At 38.9% G+C, this 18,660-nt stretch overlaps 1 protein-coding gene and 1 pseudogene across 2 annotated transcripts in view; one reads left to right on the top strand and one right to left on the bottom strand.

Moving 5' to 3' along the window:
- The window catches only part of Cdk15 (cyclin dependent kinase 15), a 103,115-nt gene extending 99,341 nt beyond the window's left edge, over positions 1 to 3,774 (bottom strand). Inside the window, exons 1-3 of one of the 2 annotated variants that reach the window (XM_020159725.2) lie at positions 3,509 to 3,774; positions 2,696 to 2,845; positions 2,411 to 2,505 (exon numbers count right to left, since the gene is read on the bottom strand). In XM_020159725.2, coding sequence (XP_020015314.2) covers positions 2,411 to 2,505; positions 2,696 to 2,845; positions 3,509 to 3,631 — 368 coding nt within the window. In that variant the 5' untranslated portion in view covers positions 3,632 to 3,774. Of the gene's footprint in view, positions 1 to 2,410; positions 2,506 to 2,695; positions 2,846 to 3,508 lie in introns of those variants that run through there. The other variant, XM_074071427.1, reaches the window with a different exon arrangement.
- LOC141422763 (U2 spliceosomal RNA) lies at positions 485 to 579 on the top strand (annotated as a pseudogene).
- Positions 3,775 to 18,660: the final 14,886 nt, after the last annotated feature.

The following is an 18,660-nucleotide window of genomic DNA, read 5'->3' as shown; positions in this document are numbered from 1 at the left end:
ACCAGAGCCCAGCTTAAGGCAACTTTTGATACAGTAACTGATCACTTTGTTTTTCTGTGTTACTGTACAGAATCTTAGATGATTCAATCAGGGTTTTTAGGGAGACAATGCTCTAATCCCCAAAAATGATGTTCAGTCTTTTCCCTTTGCATTTAAGATATTTTTTAAAATCAATAACTATTCTTGCCATTTCAAACTTAACAGTTACATAATTTTTGTTTTTGTTTTTGTTTGGGTGGTTCTGGAGTTTGAACTCATGGCCTCACACCTGCTAGGCAGGTGCTGTAACACTTAAGCCACATCTCCAGCAAAACTTTTTTGTTCATATTTTATTTTCTTCATTTTTTTTTTCTGGCAGTATTGGGGATTGAACTGAGGGCATTCTACCACTTCAGTCACACTCCAAGTTCAAACTGAGCAGTAATGTCTCTAGTAGTTAATAAATTAAAAAAATGTGACTTATCCATTTGAAATATTCTACACTATTGCTTCTCAGCCTTTTGGCTAAGATGAAGTGTAGTATCTGTTCTTATCAGTTTAATATCTGATACATTAAAAAAAAGAAATATTCTACACTATAATGAGTTATCATTCTATTTGTATTTTGTTTAGAGTTTTAAAAACTAGAAACCAATGTTGAATTTATCAAATGCCTTTTGACATCTCTCTTTATGGTGCTTTTAAATGTGTTTTTACATTATAAATCTAATGCTTTTGGGGATAGGGAATAAAGTGATAAATTTACAATTGATCTGTGTTTCTCAGTCCCAGTTTTAACCACTAAGGTAACCAATCTCTTGTGTATCTCCAGATGCTTCTGTGTACATACGAATCTAAATATGGATAGTATATCTGAGTGGTTTTTTTCCTAAAAGAGATCATAGGACACATATTGTTTTTATTGCTTTTTTCTCTTAAAATACTGGGCATCTTTTCATATAAGTACATTTATTTCATAGTTTAGATGGCTACACACAATTTCACCTATTTTACCTGGTCCTGCATTAATGAATATTGTGTCCAGGTTTTTATTTACTCTATTATAAATCTTGCTGCAAGCAACACAGCTCTACTTATGTCTCTGTGCACTTGAACAAGTATTTCTTTTCTTTTTTTTTTCAGGGGCGTGGGGACACTGAAGTTAGAACTCAGAGCTTCACGCTTGCAAAGCAGGTGCTCTACTGCTTAAGCCACACCTTCAGTACATTTTGCTCTGGTTATTTTTGGAGCTAGGTCTCAAGAACTATTTGCCCCATCTGGCCTCAAGCCAAGATCCTCCTGATCTCAGCCTTCTGAATAGCTAAGATTAAAGGTGTGAGCCACTGGCACCTAGCTTGAGCGAGTATTTCTAATGTACTTTTCATCCTATTACTAGACTGAGTTCTTTGAATGAAATCTTTCATATTCTCAATTCCTAAAATAATCTACAGATAGAAGTTAATTCCTGATTCTAAACAATATATTTAAAATTGTATTTCCCTTATAGTCTTAACAAGTAAAAATAGTAAGGAATAAATATACAAACTCTAAGATAAATAATAAATATTTAGTTTGTAGTATATTCATATATGTGTATAGATATACACATACATATGCATTTGTTCTGCTTTGTTCTTGAGACAAAGTCTCACTGTATAGTTCAGGCTGGCCTCAAACTCTTGATCCTCCTGCCTTTGCCTCCTGAGTGCTAGGATTACAGGCATGCACCACTATGCCTGGCTTATATTTTTAATTGACATTTGACTACTACTAAGCCATTATTTTTCTTCACTAGAGTAACATAAATGAAAAGGATAGGACCTTCCAACTTTCCCACCCTAACTAAAAGGCATAGAATTCAGTTTCCCAAACTTGGCCTTTGGATATGCAGTGTTTTTATTCTCCCACCATTTTGCACATTTTGCAAGTGTAGAAAATTGAGGTTTTTTTTTTTTTTTCATATCCCATACTTTACAGAAACCAAGTTAAATTTCTTCTATGAAGGCCAAGTGAAAGAATAAAGCAGCAAACCCCATAGGTTGAACTGCAAACCTTTGTCATTGTGATAGAAGGAGGGTTAAGAAAAGCTCTCCCGAGACATCTTCCCAACCCGGTCTCCTGCCAGGCAGTGATTGTTCTTTGGGTCAATAGCAGAGAAAGTTTACTTTCTTTGAATGGGATAAAAGAGAAGGAAGGTTGATAAACACTTTAGTGGGCTGGTTTTAACTGGAGCAGAGCAGGTTTGGTTTTCTTTCACAGCTGTTTAAATCATCTGGTCTCTCCCGCTTGGCCCCAAGTATCTTGCTCAGGTCCCAACTGCTGTGAAGTTCTGTGATGTGTCATGTGACTTTATAATGTAAAACTGGGGATGGGGGGAGGTGGGGACGGAACCCCTCATCTCCAAAGTCCCTCCCAGTTGTGAGTCACTCACCTGCTAATTCCCTTGTAAACAGTAGCATAAGAACCTTCACCCAGCTTTTCCAAGTTCAAGTAAGACGAGGGTGCCCCAAAAGGGAGGCTCTTCCTCTGCTTAAAGGGAATGGGGAGGGGTGAGGGGTGGGAAGACAGAAAGGGCAAATTTATTGGTGTTGACTTTCCCGCAGGTGAATCAGACAGAACTGCGGGGCGCTGCGGGAGTGCGCCCCCCTGAAGGTGACAGCCAGCTTCCCGGGCCGCACCCCTCGCCACCCTTCTGGAGTCGGTCATCCCCACTCACCCACGGGGAACCCTGCCGCACATCCTCCTCCTGAAAAGAATCGCTGTTACTCCGTGGCCTTGTACTCTCCAACTTCCCAGCACCGGCAGCCCGAAGTCCCCTGGGGTGAAATGAAGTCATGGAACGTGATGCTTCTTTTAGGTCTGTTAGCTAGAGGAAAAAAAGCGCAGGAATAAAACGCGCCCAAAGTCAAGATTCAGTGGCTGGCAGAAATGTTTTTTCTTCATTTGCCTGATTCGCATTCTTCATGTTTTCTAAGCTTCCTATACCCCACTCCCCAAAGGCACCTTTCTTGAAAGTCAAGCCCTAAAAAAGACCATAACAGCATCAGTTGCTGAAATACTACATTCTGTCTTCTCCTGAACATATGTCTTTAACTGTTAGGTTAACCTAAATCTACTTGATGGATGCTTTTCCAATTTTTCTGTTTAAATCTCCTCCCCCCTCTCTCTTTCAATATCTCAGCATCTTTTGAATCCACAGCACACCTTCCGATTCTGCAGCTTCCCTTTTTTACTATTCAGCCTTGCAATTGAGTACCTCAGAGATTTCAGAAGAAGAACCAGTTTCTCCACTCCAACTCAAGGGAGTTTCACGCAGAGCAAAGCCAAGGATTATTTTACCTTTGGGTTTACAAGCACATCCCCAAACTTGATAGCTACAGCCATAAATTCTCTATGACTTTAATAGAATTTTCTCTTTATGGGTTTAGACCTACCGCAGAAGAATCAACCCATGATGCAGGAAGGGAAGGTCTGCCTGAACTCCGTGGCTTATCAACAAAGAAAGATGCTGTTCCTGGGCTACAAATACCTCCAATGCAGCCTCCGTGGTCACAGGCCGACTCCTCCAACAGCTGGGTGCCTCGCCTCCCTCTGAACGGTGATAGCAGCCGCATCCAGGCTGCAGCCTCTTTGCACACAGCTCTTGACCCATAATCTTCTAGGTTCAAGAAGAAAACCTGCCCTCTGTCTGTCCTGTCCCTTTCAATGCCTTCCTGCCAGAGGTCAGGCTTTCTTTCAGTGTGGCGCTTTCCTTCATATGACTCGCATGAGGGCTCTGCCTGGAGCAGCCTCCTGACTTCAGCAGTTTCTTCTTATCAATGCAAGGAACTGCACATCAGAACGGGTGCTTGCATTCGTGTGCACAACGAAAACAAGGCAGCTAACACTGGAGAGAATGCAGTTGAGCACAGTGAAGGTTCTTACCCAGCCATAAGTTAGTGCTGTTGGTATACATACTTTTTAATGAATTTGCATTGCTCATCTATGTGAGGATAGTTACATGATATCATTGAGAGTGATGTTGATGTTTATTTTGTTTTCCTGGTGTGAAAGTGGACACGCTGAGGAGTATTTTCTTCCCGCCTTTCATCTGAAAGCATTTTGGTTTTCCAACTTGAAAACAAATTTGCAACCTAGCCAATTTTTAATAGTCAAAGAAACCACAGAATCATACAACAGGAAAGAAGATGAAAGTATCTACTCCATCCCTCTGCCTGTCTCCAAGCAACAGTGTATCTCACAGTCCTACACATGCAGCCTTTCACCCCTTTGTTCAAATTCTAAGCAGTGAACACCTATGTTGTTCTTGCTATATGGATAACATGTGGGCCATTGGTGGGGAGGGAGGGGTTTGTGCTGGGCATTGTGGTGCATGCCTGCGATCCTGACACTTGGGAGGGAAAGGCAGGAGGGTGGGAGTCCGAGGCCAGCCTGGGACAACATAGCAAGACCCTGTCTCAAAAACAAAACAAAACAAAAGCTGACATCAATGGCTCATGCCTGTAATCCTAATTACTCAGGAGGCAGAGATCAGGAAGATCACAGTTCGAGGCCAGCCAGTGCAAAGTGAAAGCGAGACCCTATCTCAAAAATATCCAACACAAAAAAGGGCTGGAAGAGTGGCTCAAGTGGCTTGCCTGACTAGTAAGTATGAAGCCCTGAGTGCAAACCACAGTACCACCAAAAAAAAAAAAAAAAGTCTGTCCTAAACCAGATTCAGAATGATTTTCTTTTTACCATTCCATTATCAAGTTTTAGAATTTCTAAATGGCTGGCATTTGTATTAGCCAAGGGAATGATGCGCCCAACTCACAAGTATGCTGCAATAAAATAGCCTGAGTTTTTTAAGGTTTAAATTGTTGTTTAGATACCAGAATGGGCTACTGAGAGGGAATTGTGAAAATTCACTCCAAATTGTTACATTTTGATGATCTTGCTGAATGTCAAGGAAAAATGTCAGATGAATTCTTAAGATGTTCTGTTACCAAAGATTTCTGACAGATGATTTCTTTTCGAATTGTGCATCAGACTGAGATGTGTGCCACTCTGGAGCGACTTGACCAGACCTATTTTCTGCACCTGCTGGGCTCCTGCCCTTGATCGACATGCTCACTATTGCCACTCCCCTACCTCCCGCCCTTGTAGAACAAGACCCCCACTTGTTAGGCTGACTGGTAAGGAGAAACCCTGTGCCTGCACACAAGCCTAAAAGAACTAACAGTGGCTCTGGGTCTCAGGGACATCCTGCAAGAGTCAGGTGGCACAATCCATAAGTGCAGGAAGTGCCATGGAGTACACTTCCGCCATCATGAAACCAGCAGAAGTTGTGGAAGTTAGGCCAGCTCCACTTAGAGAATTCTCCTTTCCTCTCACTTCACATCCCTGGGATTGCATATACCATGCCTCATCCAGCTCTGTTTCCAGGTAATCTGTGTTATGACCAATAATTACCATTTTTAACTGGCAGGAAAAATGACAGGCTATTGATTATTTACTTATTTGTGGGACTGGGGTTTGAACTCAGGGCTTCAGGTATTCTATCACTTGAGCTATACCTCAAGTGATATACCTATTTTGCTCTGGTTATTTTTGGAGATGGGGGTCTCATGAACTGTTTGCCAAGCTGACCTTGAACTAGGATCCTCCCAATCTCAGCCTCCCAAAGAACTAGGATTACAGATGTGAGCCACTAGCACCTGGCTAGGTTATTGGTAATTTAAAGTTAGCTTCTCTACCTACCATATTTTTTGGAGGTAATTTTTCCTTTCTCAAATGTTACCAATGTAAACTATTGTGGTTATTTGAGAGTTTTCACTTTTTTCCCAGTGTTTGCATTCTGTCTTTTTTAAATTCAGTCAAATTATTTGGAATTAAGGTCTAATTATAACTTTTCTAGAACATGTAGCTTACCACAGACATTCAACAGACAATAACATGAAAAATAATGTGAAATTTGTGTCACATTAAAATGTGATACATTAAAAATAATTCATAACATTCACAGAATGGAGTAAATATTTATCTGTCAAAAATAATGAGATCCTTATATAATTACCACCAAAATGCACTGTTAAATGAAAAAAGCAAAAGACAGAACAATGTCTATAGCATGTTACCTTTTGTGGCAAAGTAATGAGGGGAAATAAAGAATAGTCAGGTCAGGTATGGTGGCCCACATCTGTAATCCCAGCTACCCAAGAGGTTCAGGCGGGAAGACTGTAAATTCAAGGCCAGCCTGAGCTACATAGTGTGCCATTTTATAAAAAAAAAAAAAAAAGTAATCATAGCCCTACCAAGAGTAGTAATGTTACTATTATTATTTAGAATCTATTGTAGATGAGAAAAGCACACAAATGTATTTAATGTAAATTTCTATGACTTGGGAGCCTTCAGAAATGAAAATCCAAAGAAACAGGAAAATCTGTGTGTGTGTAAGATACACTTGACACTTGATGAAGATGTGGATAGTGGGGAGGAAGATGAGTAGATTACCATTCTAGTGATAATAAATTGGGAGTCTTAGCAAAGCCTTTTTGTTCAAATTCTTCTTGGCATCTCTGTAGCTTTGAAAATAGAGGCATTGCTATCCTCTGCGTATAAGGAGGGCACCTTTAGAGTTAAGATATTATAATTTCCTTTAGAGGAAGGTCAGCTTAGTCTGTTTCAGAGAAGAAGGGAGAAAGCAAGGTAAGAGTGACTGTCCTGCTTTTGCTATTTTCTCAAATGCCAAGGTGCCATCTTTTGGAGTAATACAAACTGAACCCCCATCACTATTATATGTGTATCTTAGGCTAAAACAAATAAATAATTATGCTAATTTCATTTAAAACAGGTGGGCATGGTAGCTCATGCCTGTAATCCCAGTTACATAGGAGGTAGGAAGATCATCATCCAAAATTGGCCCAGGCAAAAAGCAAGAGACCCTATCTGAAAAAATAACTAAAAGCAAAAAGGGCTGGGGTGTGGCTCAAGTGGTAGAGCACTTGCCTAGCAAGTGTAAGCCCTAAGTTCAAACCCTAGTACCTTGAAAAACAAACAAATAGAACTTTTCAATACACATGAATATCAAATCAATCAAGTAAAAATTATGTGAGCATAAATTTTGAAAATGTAAACTTGTTTTCTTCTTTAATGAACAACAACAAAAAACTCTAGGAGTTGGGGATATGGCTCAATATTAGAGCGCATGCTTAGTAGGCACGAGGTCTTGGGTTCACTCTCCAGCATGAAAAACAAAAACAAAAACTCTATCAGCCAAAAAGACCTAGAAATATAACAATATAATAGTAATGAGAACTCTAATGCTTAATTTGTGGTCTCAAAATACTATTCTTCACTAAAAAGGATTAAGCATCCATGAAGAAATGTGGATTCTGAGTTTGGAGTATAAACTCAGCAAAGTAAGACAGAGATATCTTTCTTGCCAGAAAGCAAAGTCATCAAGGAAGATGTCTCAGGCTTACAAGCCAATAGGAGTTCCATCAAAAGGCCATAGAAACCAACCTGAAAAGGACCCCCAATGCCTTCAGAGGGCATTTTGATATCAAAAAGCATAATGACTGCAATAGATTAAAACATGTGTCTGTAATTGTAAAATAATTCTAAACAAAGATGGTCACTTGGGTCTTCTACTGTCCAAACATTTTACTCTGAATATTGATAAATAAGAGAAAATCAAGTATTTTAAAGATCTTTTTAACACAAATTGTTTCTCTAGGGTTATCAAATAGTCAATGAGGGGAAAGTTCTCCCTCATGAATGAATTCAAGGTAATAAATGCAGAAGAAAGAAAAAAAAGAGAAAAATCACTCTCATGCAATCCTGATGCAATGATAGACCTAAGCAAACACAATCACCAATGGGTGCTGAAGTCACTACTTCACAGATTGACCAGGAGCATTGCAATGAGTACCACTGGAGGCCAGCAATCAATCTAATTAATCTTAGCCTCACTAGATTTGGGACATGCATTATTTTGCACCTTCTCATTTGATGTTATAGGAAGTGCCTGGGGTTCTTTGTTTTGTGGTGCTGGGGTTTGAACCCAGGGCCTTGTGCCTGCTAAGCCAATACTTACCACTGAGCTACATTGTCAGTCCTGGGACGTATTTTTAAAGAATACATCCCAGGAAATATAATTAAGCCTGAACTAATCAAATTTCTATATCTAAAACCAAATTACAAGAAATACAAAGGACAAGGAAGTTAAAGAACACCACAGGAATCAAACACTCAAATCAGAAAGGACAGAAAACTCTAACACATTTCTCCATCAACAGCATTGAAAACGAAAAGAATTAAAAAGCAATAAAAGACACAAAAAGAAATGTAATGTGTTAGATGTTGTTTGGAATCTGATTTGAATACATCAATCATAAAATGACACTTCTGAGACAAGTATGACATTGGAATAGTCTAAGAATTTAGATTTAATTGGCATGGTGATTAATTGCAGTGAGAGATGCATTCTAAAGTACTCACAAAAGGAGCAGTGTAATTTCCAGACTTGCTTTAAAATACAACATTGATTAAAATATTAATAATTGTTTATGCAGGTCAATGGCTACATGAAGGTTCATGCTTGTGTTTTCAAGAGTTTTCTGAATTTAAAAAAAATAGAAAAATAACAATAGCTTAAAAATGCATTCACACAAAATCCATATATTTTGATTATTTATTTATATTTCTGCCTGCTTCCAACAAGGGAGGTAAGGCTTTCAGTGCAACTCCAGCAATTGCTACCATTGTCATCGTCCCTGTCATTGTCTTCTTGACATCTTTGTCAGCCACGTTGTCATCAGCAGCATCGCAATAGCTGCCGTGTTGGTGCTTGCTCTGTGCCGACCTCCATGATAACAGAGACTGATCCTTACCACACCATGACAATGAGGTAGGTGCCGTCATTATCCCCACTTACCCATTAGGGAAACTGAGTCTTACAGTCAAAGTAGCTTTCACAAAGTAACCAAGCTAGCATGTAGTAGAAAATATTTACAAAGTTCCACAAAGACTATGTACTAAATTTTATGAATTGTGTTTAATGAGGATGCACTAATAAATTGTATTTATACAAAGTGCAATGGAATCTCTCAGTTTTGTCACAGTCCTCATGAATTAGGAGGACTAAATTTAAATGTCATTATATTCAGAATGAGCCAGGAATAGGCAAATGAGTCTAGCTCATTAATCAGGATTAAGTGACATCATCTTTGGTGAAAGGTGTACATTTTGGTAAGAAATAAAAACTATAGCATGCAATTCTTAAATCACACTTCTTTCTTCTTCCTGGAGCACCTTAAGCTTGCAACTGTTCCATGAGAATGCTGTTGGCTGACAACAAGCAGAAATGCAACCACATGGGATCTCCATCTCCTTAGTACCTTTATGTGCTTATAGGGTCGGTCTTTATATCGTATCATTATGGCATATTAGTGTTCTGTTTGCATATTTGTGCTTAATTTCCACTTTGAAGTTGAGGTAATAAATTCCTGTGTTACCTTATATTTCCACTGTCATTAAGAAAGTAAGATTCAGAACTGGTGAGTCATTGAAAAATAATATGGGCCAAGATGACCATATTCCCAAATTTCTAATTTCACCAAGCCCTGGAACTTTCTGTGCAGAAATGCCAAATGTCCAATTACCATGCTTAGTTTTCTAGTTTTAAATCCCATGTTACCAGGGGCTGGGGGTGCGACTCGAGGTAGAGCACTTGTCTAGTGTGTGTAATGCTCTGCATTCAATCCCTTGCACAGGAAAATAAGTAAATAATAATCCATGTTCTTTGCCCTAAAATTAGATTCCTCCTTCTTGTTCTCCACACATCATGGCCTTTACCTCTGAAAAATAGTTTACCTTTTGTGGATCAAAACTCTTAGCTGGGTGCCAGGGGCTCATGCCTATAATCCTAGCCACTCAGGAGGCAGAGAGCAGAAGGAGCACAATTTGAAGCCAGTCCAGGCAAATACCTTTCGAGACCCTATTTCAAAAAACAAAACAAAACAAAACAAAAAAAAAACCCATCACTAAAAAGGGCCAGTGGAGTGGCTCAGGGTGTAGACTCTGAGTTCAAGCCCCAGTACTGCAGAAACAAAAACAAAACCTCTTAACTATGAATGGAATTCTCAAGAATTCCAGGCTACTTCATATATGTAGATCTACATTCTAAAACAGTGTAAAGAAATGACAGGTTGAAAAAGAAAAAACATTTCACGGGCAGGTAAGGAAATCTATTGCAAGGTGTTCCTGTGACAGATGGTCTAGCTTGTGAACCAAAGCAATTATACTGAATCCTAGTCCTAAGCAAGGACCGACTGTCTACAACTGCAGAAATCCTTAGGATGGGTACAAATGTAGGGAAAGTGGAGCACTCCTCTTTCCATCTAAGCAAAAAAGAAAACTGTGTTTCTATAGACCAGATATTTTTTCTGTTGTTCTTTGAATGTGTATGATTGCTTGATTGTTTTAATTTCTTGAGTTGGAATGAACTAAGCAAAAAAATTCAGAAATGAATTGGTGATTTTGTCTGTACTGAAATGGGGAATACAAATTTTATATTTAAATTTTGCCTTTCAATATAACAGCATGCTTTTTTTAAAGGATCAATTCAAAGTTTTTGTTTATTGACAAAAACAGATTTATAAATATAGCAAAATCAGTTCCCCTAGTGAGGTAACTTGTCAAATGTTTAGTTCAAGATTTTTGGCTAAAGATAGAGAAGAAAAGTGACAATAATAAAGCAATACCAAGGCACAATAGTGTACATCTATAATCCTAGCACTCTAGAAGCTGAGCAGGAGGATAATGATTCAAGTCCAGCCCATGGCTACATACTAAAACCCTGTTTAAAAAAAAAAAAAAAGAAAGAGAGAAAAGAAGTCAGGTGCTTGTGGCTCATGCCTGTAATCCTAGCTACTCAGGAGGCAGAGATCAGATGGATCGAGTTTCGAAGCCAGCCCAGGCAAATAGTTTCACAAGACGTTATCTCAAAAACAAAAACCATCATAAAAAGGGCTGGTGGAGTGGCTCAAGGTATAGGCCCCGAGTTCAAACTCTAGCACCACAAATAAATAAATAAATAAGAAAAAAAAAGAAGGCAAATACAGTTTATTTGTGACAATTTTGTGGTCACAGAGGTCCTGCACTAACATGATGACCTAAGGTTTGGAGCCTGCCCCTTGGAGGCTGTTGGAAGGGCTGAGATGCCTAAGTGAGGGTTCCTTCTTCAGCATGAGGCCATGACAATTATACACCAAGCCTTTTCTGTCTGTTAGTATGGATTTTGCTGACACAAAGATTGTCCTCTGGTGTTGGGCAGATTCTAGAAACTTCCATCTTTCCTGTATGAACCTGTGTGAGCCACTATCAGGCAAAAGCCTGGCCAGAAATTTTGAAAGCCTTATGTATCAAGTAGAGAGCTCTCATTCAAACTTACTTCATCTTATACAAGTATCTGGTTTTATTAAAGATATTCCAATAAAATACTTTAAAGCCAAAACGAAAAGGACAATTCTGTGGTCAAAAATAATAAATAATTTGCCCAATGACAACCAAGCAGGAAGTAATGGCACCCGTATTTGAACCAGGAGCAACACCTTCAGAGTTCATACCTTTCCTTGTTTTTTGGACCAAGTCTCCCTCTGTAGCTCAGTCTGGCCTGGAACTCAATATTCTTCTGCCTTAGCCTCCCTAGCACTGGGATTACAGGTACATACCACAGTGCCCTGCCTAAAGTACATACTTTCATATATGTACTTTACCTGCTTGACCATTTTTCCTTCTTGATACAATTTAAGAATAAGATAAACAGTCAAATAAAAAATCTGTTCATGCTTTTGCTTGGTCCTTCCTTCATTAGGCATTGTCACCAAACATGGCTACCATTTTAAAAACTGTTTTAACGAGTATTTCACGAACCATTTCATTTAATCTGTGATTTGAGTATTTAAATGAGAAAACAGGATTGTCCAAGGCTTTCTAAATGTCAGAATTAGAATTTGAACCCACCAGTATTAACCATTGAGTCTATCCTCTTAACTATGTCTCTGCACAGTAAGCACCCAGGTGCTGTGAGCAAGCACCCTTTCCCCTACACAGAGTCTGTTAACTTAGTGCAGTTAAATGAAGAAGGGAATTTTGCTCCTTAGTCCTCAAAAAGGTATTCCCTGCCGTGTCAAATGATTCCCTCTCTCAAGGGATGTATTTCTAAATAAAGGTTGTATCTGCTGTCTTAATTCCCCATGTCCTTTTCCAGCAGTCCCATCACAGGAGCAATTAGTCCAGTACAAATGTGCTCAACCTAGGAATAAGGACAATGATACCTTTGGACAACTTGTCATGGTCAGTTTCTGTGAGATGCACTAAAATGCACCCATTACCTTATTTTTTGGTGGTACTGGGACTTGAACTCAGGGACTCACACTTGCTAGGTAAGCACTCTATCACTTGAGCCATTCCACCAGCCCTATTTTTGTGAAGGGTTTTTCAAGATAGGGTCTCGAGAACTATTTGCCTGGTCTGGCTTCAAACCTCAATCTTCCTGACCTCTGCCTCCTGAGTAGCTAGGATTATAGGTGTGAGCCACCTGCGCCCGGCTACCATTACTTTTTTTTAACATCGTTCTAAAGCTTCTCTCTCTGTCAGGGTAAGGTGGTCTAGCCTGGAGAACTCACCCTTTTTCATGTTGAAGTTTAATTCACTCTGTAGTCTTAAATACAGCCTAATTTCAGGACTGTTTGAGCGCATCTGCTGAAAGTTATTGTTAAAGTATGCTTGTATTGTGGATGCATAAGTACAAAAAAAATGAAAGCTACAAATCCCAGACTTGTAAATTCTGATACCCAGGAACTGTGTGAGACTCTCTGAAATCTCCCTCCCTGTGTCAATCTCAGGGTGCCAAGCCCCTTCTGATCCTGGTTCCAGAAAGAGGACAACCTTGTACCTACAGCACCACTTGGTGGCCAAGATGAAGAACTGGCCAAGTCAGTTTGTCTTCCCTCCCAACTTTCTTTTCCTCAGACAATACCCTTCCAAAACCCCAAGTCTCTGCACCACCCTAGGCCTCCTCAGACTTTCCTATTCAAAACCAATTTGATTCCACCTCAGGCAATCTTTTTTTTTTTACATTTACATATATAATTTTTAAATTGTTTATTCATCTATTCATATGTGTATACATTGTTTGGGCTATCTCTCCCCTCTGCCCTCCACTCCCACCTAGTTTTTTTTAAAAAACTTTTTTTAAAAAATTGTTTTTCTTCTTATCCAGTAGCTTCATAAATTTTCCTTTCTCCTTCAACTACCTTTATCACATATATAAGCCTGGCAGTTACTAGGGCCAAGCAAGCTAGACTTGGCCCTAACAATTTGAAATGTAGAGGGGATAACCATAATTTTAAAGATTAAGTATTTCAAATTGCTTAGTCTACCTCCACTTCAGAAACACTGTCCCCCTTTCAGCTTGTATCCCCCCAGAAGCCAATTGGCTCCTGCCCATAGGCAGTCCTCTGTAATAGCCAGGGAAATAGGTGAAGATCCAAAATAAGAAAAGATTAAACTGTAGGAAGAGAGACAAGAAAAGAAGGAAAAGAAATAGGAAGAAAGACAGAGCAAGAAAGAGGGTGGGTTAGTGTAGTGGCTCAAGTTGTAGACTATCTGTCTAGCAAGCACAAGGCCCTGAGTTCAAACCCTAATACCACTAAGAAAAAAAGGGTTGGGGAGAGGGAAGGGAGGAATGTCTTCTGGGGGCTGGGGGCAGGGGCGGGGAAACATGTGCAGCTTCCTTCCTCACTGTTTCCAACCACCCACTCTGGGATTGAGACGAGGCCTGAGGGTACATCAAAAAAAAAAAAAAAAAGAAGGAAGGAAAAAACACTCAGTTATTAAGATGAATAAAAATAATCTTGTGATGCAGTATTTCTAAGAATTAAACATTTAAAAATTAATTTAAAAATCCCTGGTGAACAAAATACAGTATTCAATTTTTGGTTTTTAATTTTATTTTTGAATTAGTGTACATTAATAATGAGAAGGAATTTCTTTGTGATGATTCTACACATGTTCACAGTGTATCTTGAACCTGTTCACCCTTTCCCTTATATTTTCACCTCCCTCTCCTCCCCACTTTGTTTTGTTTTTTGAGACAGAGTCTAGTTATGTAGCCCAGGCTGGACTCAAACTCAGGATCTTCCTGCCTCAGCCTGCTGGGTGCTGGGATTACAGAAGTACTCCACCAAGTGAGATTTAGTATCTGAATTTTTTTTTTCAGTACTGGGATTTGAACTCAGGGCCTACACCTTGAGCCACTCCAACATCCATATTTTTGTGATGGGTTTTTTCAAGATAGGGTCTCTTGAACTATTTGCCTAGGCTGGCCTTAAACCATGATCCTCCTGATCTCTGCCTCCTGAGTAGCTAGGATTATAGACGTGAACCACCGGCACTGGCAGTATCTGAATTTTAAATAAAGACAAGTGACTAATTTATTTTAAAACCCAGTGTTGTTGTGCAAAGAGAACAGTTCTTTCCAATCATCAACCTGCAGTTGTCACATGACTTGCCTGCTTGTTGTCTCCCCACTGGTCCCTCTTTCATCTGTTCCCCATCAAAGGGCAGGTTTATGAGGGTTGACAGTGTGAGAACACGTTGATAACGTAAGACTTTATGTATAGATATTTTCCCAAATTGCAGGGCTTATATGACTTTTTCTACTTGATGTAAAAATATGGGAGGACATTGTGACTCAGGTTTGTATAAAAGCACATTTTTCCTTTAGCCTCAAGCTCCAAAATGGCTGCACAGGGTACCCACAATGCCACAACTTCCATGGAATACTTAAGGGACTGAAGACCTGCTTTTCTTTAAGTACCAGTATTTGTGAAAAAAAATGACTCACTCAATACCGAAGATTTTTTCTTGTTTTTTTAACTACAAAGTATTGCAAAAATATTGCTTTCAGCTTAAAACAACATCATAAATCAAATAACATTTGTAAGTTAACCCAGAGACTAAACCTTTTTTACCTCACTGTTTTTATGGGAAAACATTCTAAATTTCAAACAATTCACTTGCCAATAAATCTTTGATACTCAATTTTTCTTAGATTGGGGCCTGCTGCTTTTAATCAAATATTTCTAAAAAAATTTACTCCATACATTATAACACATTTAAAAAAAAGTCCTTTAACCTCAAACTACTGTTCTTAATTTTAAGGTTAAAAAAAAAGCAACTTAGAAAGCCAAGTTCCAGATCAGAATGCTACAACAGGTCAATAGAATAGGTCTCACCAACAAAATTGAGACAAGGAAAGAACGAGAGAGAGAAGTCATAGTATTAGGCACATATTTCATTTAAAAACTCAGATATAGAAGAACATTTTATTTAAACACAGATACTTAAATTTTATTAAAATACTTGCTCTGATATCTAATTGCTTACATGTCACAATACAGATCTTATGAATATGTCTCAATTATTTCATATAGCATGTGCTTCCATTCTAAAAATAACGAGTTAGCATCTGTCTACCTACATCTGGTGATTAGTCATTCAATCCACTAATTATTTTTTGGTATGAGATCAGTAGAAGCATCTCTATTTAAATCATCGCTCCCAAGTTACTGCATGTCATCAGGAGGTCTTTGCTCCTTGCTTTGGTCATTATCTTCTTGCATGAAGTTCGGCCACACAGCAAAGTGCTCCCAGATATCACTGAGGAATGGGTGGGTCCCCTCTGCATAAAATCTTAGTTTCTTAGAATAGCATCATCCATGTTTTAAAAAAACACAAATCTAAGTTGTTCTTAACCACCCTTTTTAACTCAAGAAAATGTGGACTGAAGGCATGGCTCAAGTAGTAGAGCCAGGCCCTGAGTTCAATTCCCAGTACTGAAGGAAAAAAAAACAAAGAAAGAAAATGTAATCTAATTCAGTAAGAACAAAAATATAACATACACACAGACTCAATTATAATGGGTAAGTAGAATAAGATACATAGAGTACAATCAACTTTGAAAGTCTATGGTTAATTTTTAGTTTTAGTTTTTAGTGTTTGTTTTTGTTTTTGTTTTTTCTTGTTTAAATGCTTCTGTGATCAATTCTGATTCAGCATCCTCAACAATGCCTTACTTAGCCAGGCATGGTGGCACACATATACACATGCACACAACCTACTTACCTAGGGAATCAAGTGTAAGTTCTTCAGCCTGACTTCCACCAAACTGCCTACTATCTTGCTATCACTCCTCCATCACCCCAACTCTTCATTGGACCTACACCAAACCTTCCATGCTCTTCTGCCTAAAACTTTCATGTTTCTCGTCTGACAAACTCCTCCCTCCTCTGTACCTATCTGTCCTTCAAGTGCTGGCTAAGTTTCCATCTCTGCTCTGAACCTTTTCTTGCTTCTTTGTCCTCTGTCCCTTACACTGATCTCCCTCCCCAAGGCTCAGCCCTTCCGGCATTTATTTGTTATCTCCTCTCTGTATTCTATTCACTGTTTTTAGTGTTTTTCTGACAAATTGATCAGTATGCTCATTCAGGGTAGGAACTATAATCTTAATACTCCTTTTAAATTCTTAAAAAATGACTTTCAAATTAAAAACTAGTATTTACATGAATGTGAATGCACACCCTATGTAAGATGGGAGCCCCAAGTTTCCTCGTTCTTCATTCTGACCCCTCTCTGAGGCATATACAGTCCTGTTACCGCCCTCCTGTGAGTCTTACTCTCACTGGCCTTCACTGGTATTTCTTTTCTGTCATTCTCTATTATCTCTTTCTTGAGACTGACTTTTTATTTGTATTATTTTTAAAAATCTTATTTCTGAACTCTTCAACACCTTAATTCAGTAGGGTTTGGAAGTAGTGAGAAAACAAAGGATAGTGTTCACACTTTTTTTGGTGCTACTTGAACACAGAGCTGCCTGCTTGAGCAAATGCTCTACCCTTTGAGCCATGCCCCAAGTCCAGGATAAGGAGTTTGGAGACCTAGATTTTTGTCTCTATGCCACTTAGAATAGTAGGGTTGATTTGACAAGTCACTTGGTCTCTTCATCTGTGTTTTAGGAATAATTATACCTACAATGAGATTTTTTTTTTTTGAGAATAAAATACACATATGAAGCATATTGCAAATAATACATTATGAAATATATTTTATTATATTATTATTAAAATTAGTCCCTAAATAATTTCCTCCCAACTGCTGCATTACACCTCCAACCCTACACCTACCCATTCATGGACAGGTGCTGAGCTACTAGGCCGTTGCCTTTTCTCCTTTTGTCCTTTGAAACATGAAAGCCATTGTCCTCTGTGCCTTTAAACACTGAAAAGTAGAAGAAATCCTCAGTTCCTCCCATTGCAGGCAGACGATATGAACTAAAACGCATGGCAGCCAGGGGAGCTGGCAGAAGAGGCAAGTACGTACACCTACTTCAATTTGCTATAGTTCGCCAAATTGCTAAATCTCAATAAACTAGTTTATTAAATGGTCAGTAAAGGGCAAGGTATTTTACTAATCTTTAGAGAATTAAAAAATGAATAAACTCTGTTAAGAGAGGCAGATAGCTTTGTAAGTTACTGTAATGCCTGTCATGTTAAAAGACCTCATAAATTCAACCCAAAGAATGTACTAATAAGGCTGAGTCTATGGCACCATATAGACTGACATTTATTTATTATTTTTTTGGTGGGAATGTGGTTTGAACTCAGGACTTCACGTTTGCAAAGTAGGTGCTCTACCATTTGAGCCACCTCTCCAGTCCATTTTGCTCTGGTTATTTTTTTGGAGATGGGAGTCTCACAAACTATTTGCCTGGGCTGCCCTGGAACTGTGATTCTCCAGATCTCAGCCATCCAAGTAGCTAGGCTTACAGGTGTGAGCCACTGGTACCTGGCTACAGACTGACTTTAAAATATCTTTTTTTTTTTTTTCATTTCTAGGTCAGATTCTTTCTAATAGGAATTTCTAGGAATGCTAGGTTTGCTATCATACCATCTGTTTCTTTTTTTATGTGCTTGGGTTTGGGGTACCTTTTTATTCCTTTAGTGCTGGGGATCCAACCAAGGGCGTCATGCCTGCTAGGCAGGCACTCTATCACTGAGCTACACTCCAGCCCTGAGTATCTATTTTATACCTTGACCTCACACCCTCCCACCTACTGCCCCAGTTTTTGATTACTTGACACAGAAAAACTTCTTAAAGGTTATGTCTTTATTTCTTCACCTCCTATTCTCTCTTTAACTCATTGCAATAGCCAGGTTTCGGTGGCTCACGCCTATTAATCCTAGCTACTTAGGAGGCAGAGATCAGGAGGATCGTGGGAACTATCTCAAAAAACCCTTCACAAAAATAGGGCTGGCAGAGTGGCTCAAGGTGAAGGCCCTGAGTACCACAAAAAAAACAAAACAAAAAGACCACCTCATTGCAATAAAGCTTCTGTGTCTATAGAACCTACCTCTGTCAAGTCAGCAGAGTCCATGTATCAAAATCCAAAGGTTACTTCTTGGATTTTATCTCACTTTACTCTTTGGTGCAGATCAATAACATTTATCGCTTCGCCCTTCTTGAAAGTCTCTTTGATCTCTGAGAGGGCACTTTCTTGGTTTTTCTCCTACCTTTTGGGGGACTCCTTTGCAATAGAAAGAAAAGAAAGGAAGGAAGGAAGGGAAAGGGGGAAAG

This window comes from Castor canadensis, chromosome 4 (genome assembly GCF_047511655.1).
Source record: "Castor canadensis chromosome 4, mCasCan1.hap1v2, whole genome shotgun sequence".
Classification (NCBI taxonomy): domain Eukaryota; kingdom Metazoa; phylum Chordata; class Mammalia; order Rodentia; family Castoridae; genus Castor; species Castor canadensis.
The sequence above is the reverse complement of the archived record's forward strand: the minus strand, read 5'-3'. Positions and strand labels throughout refer to the sequence as shown.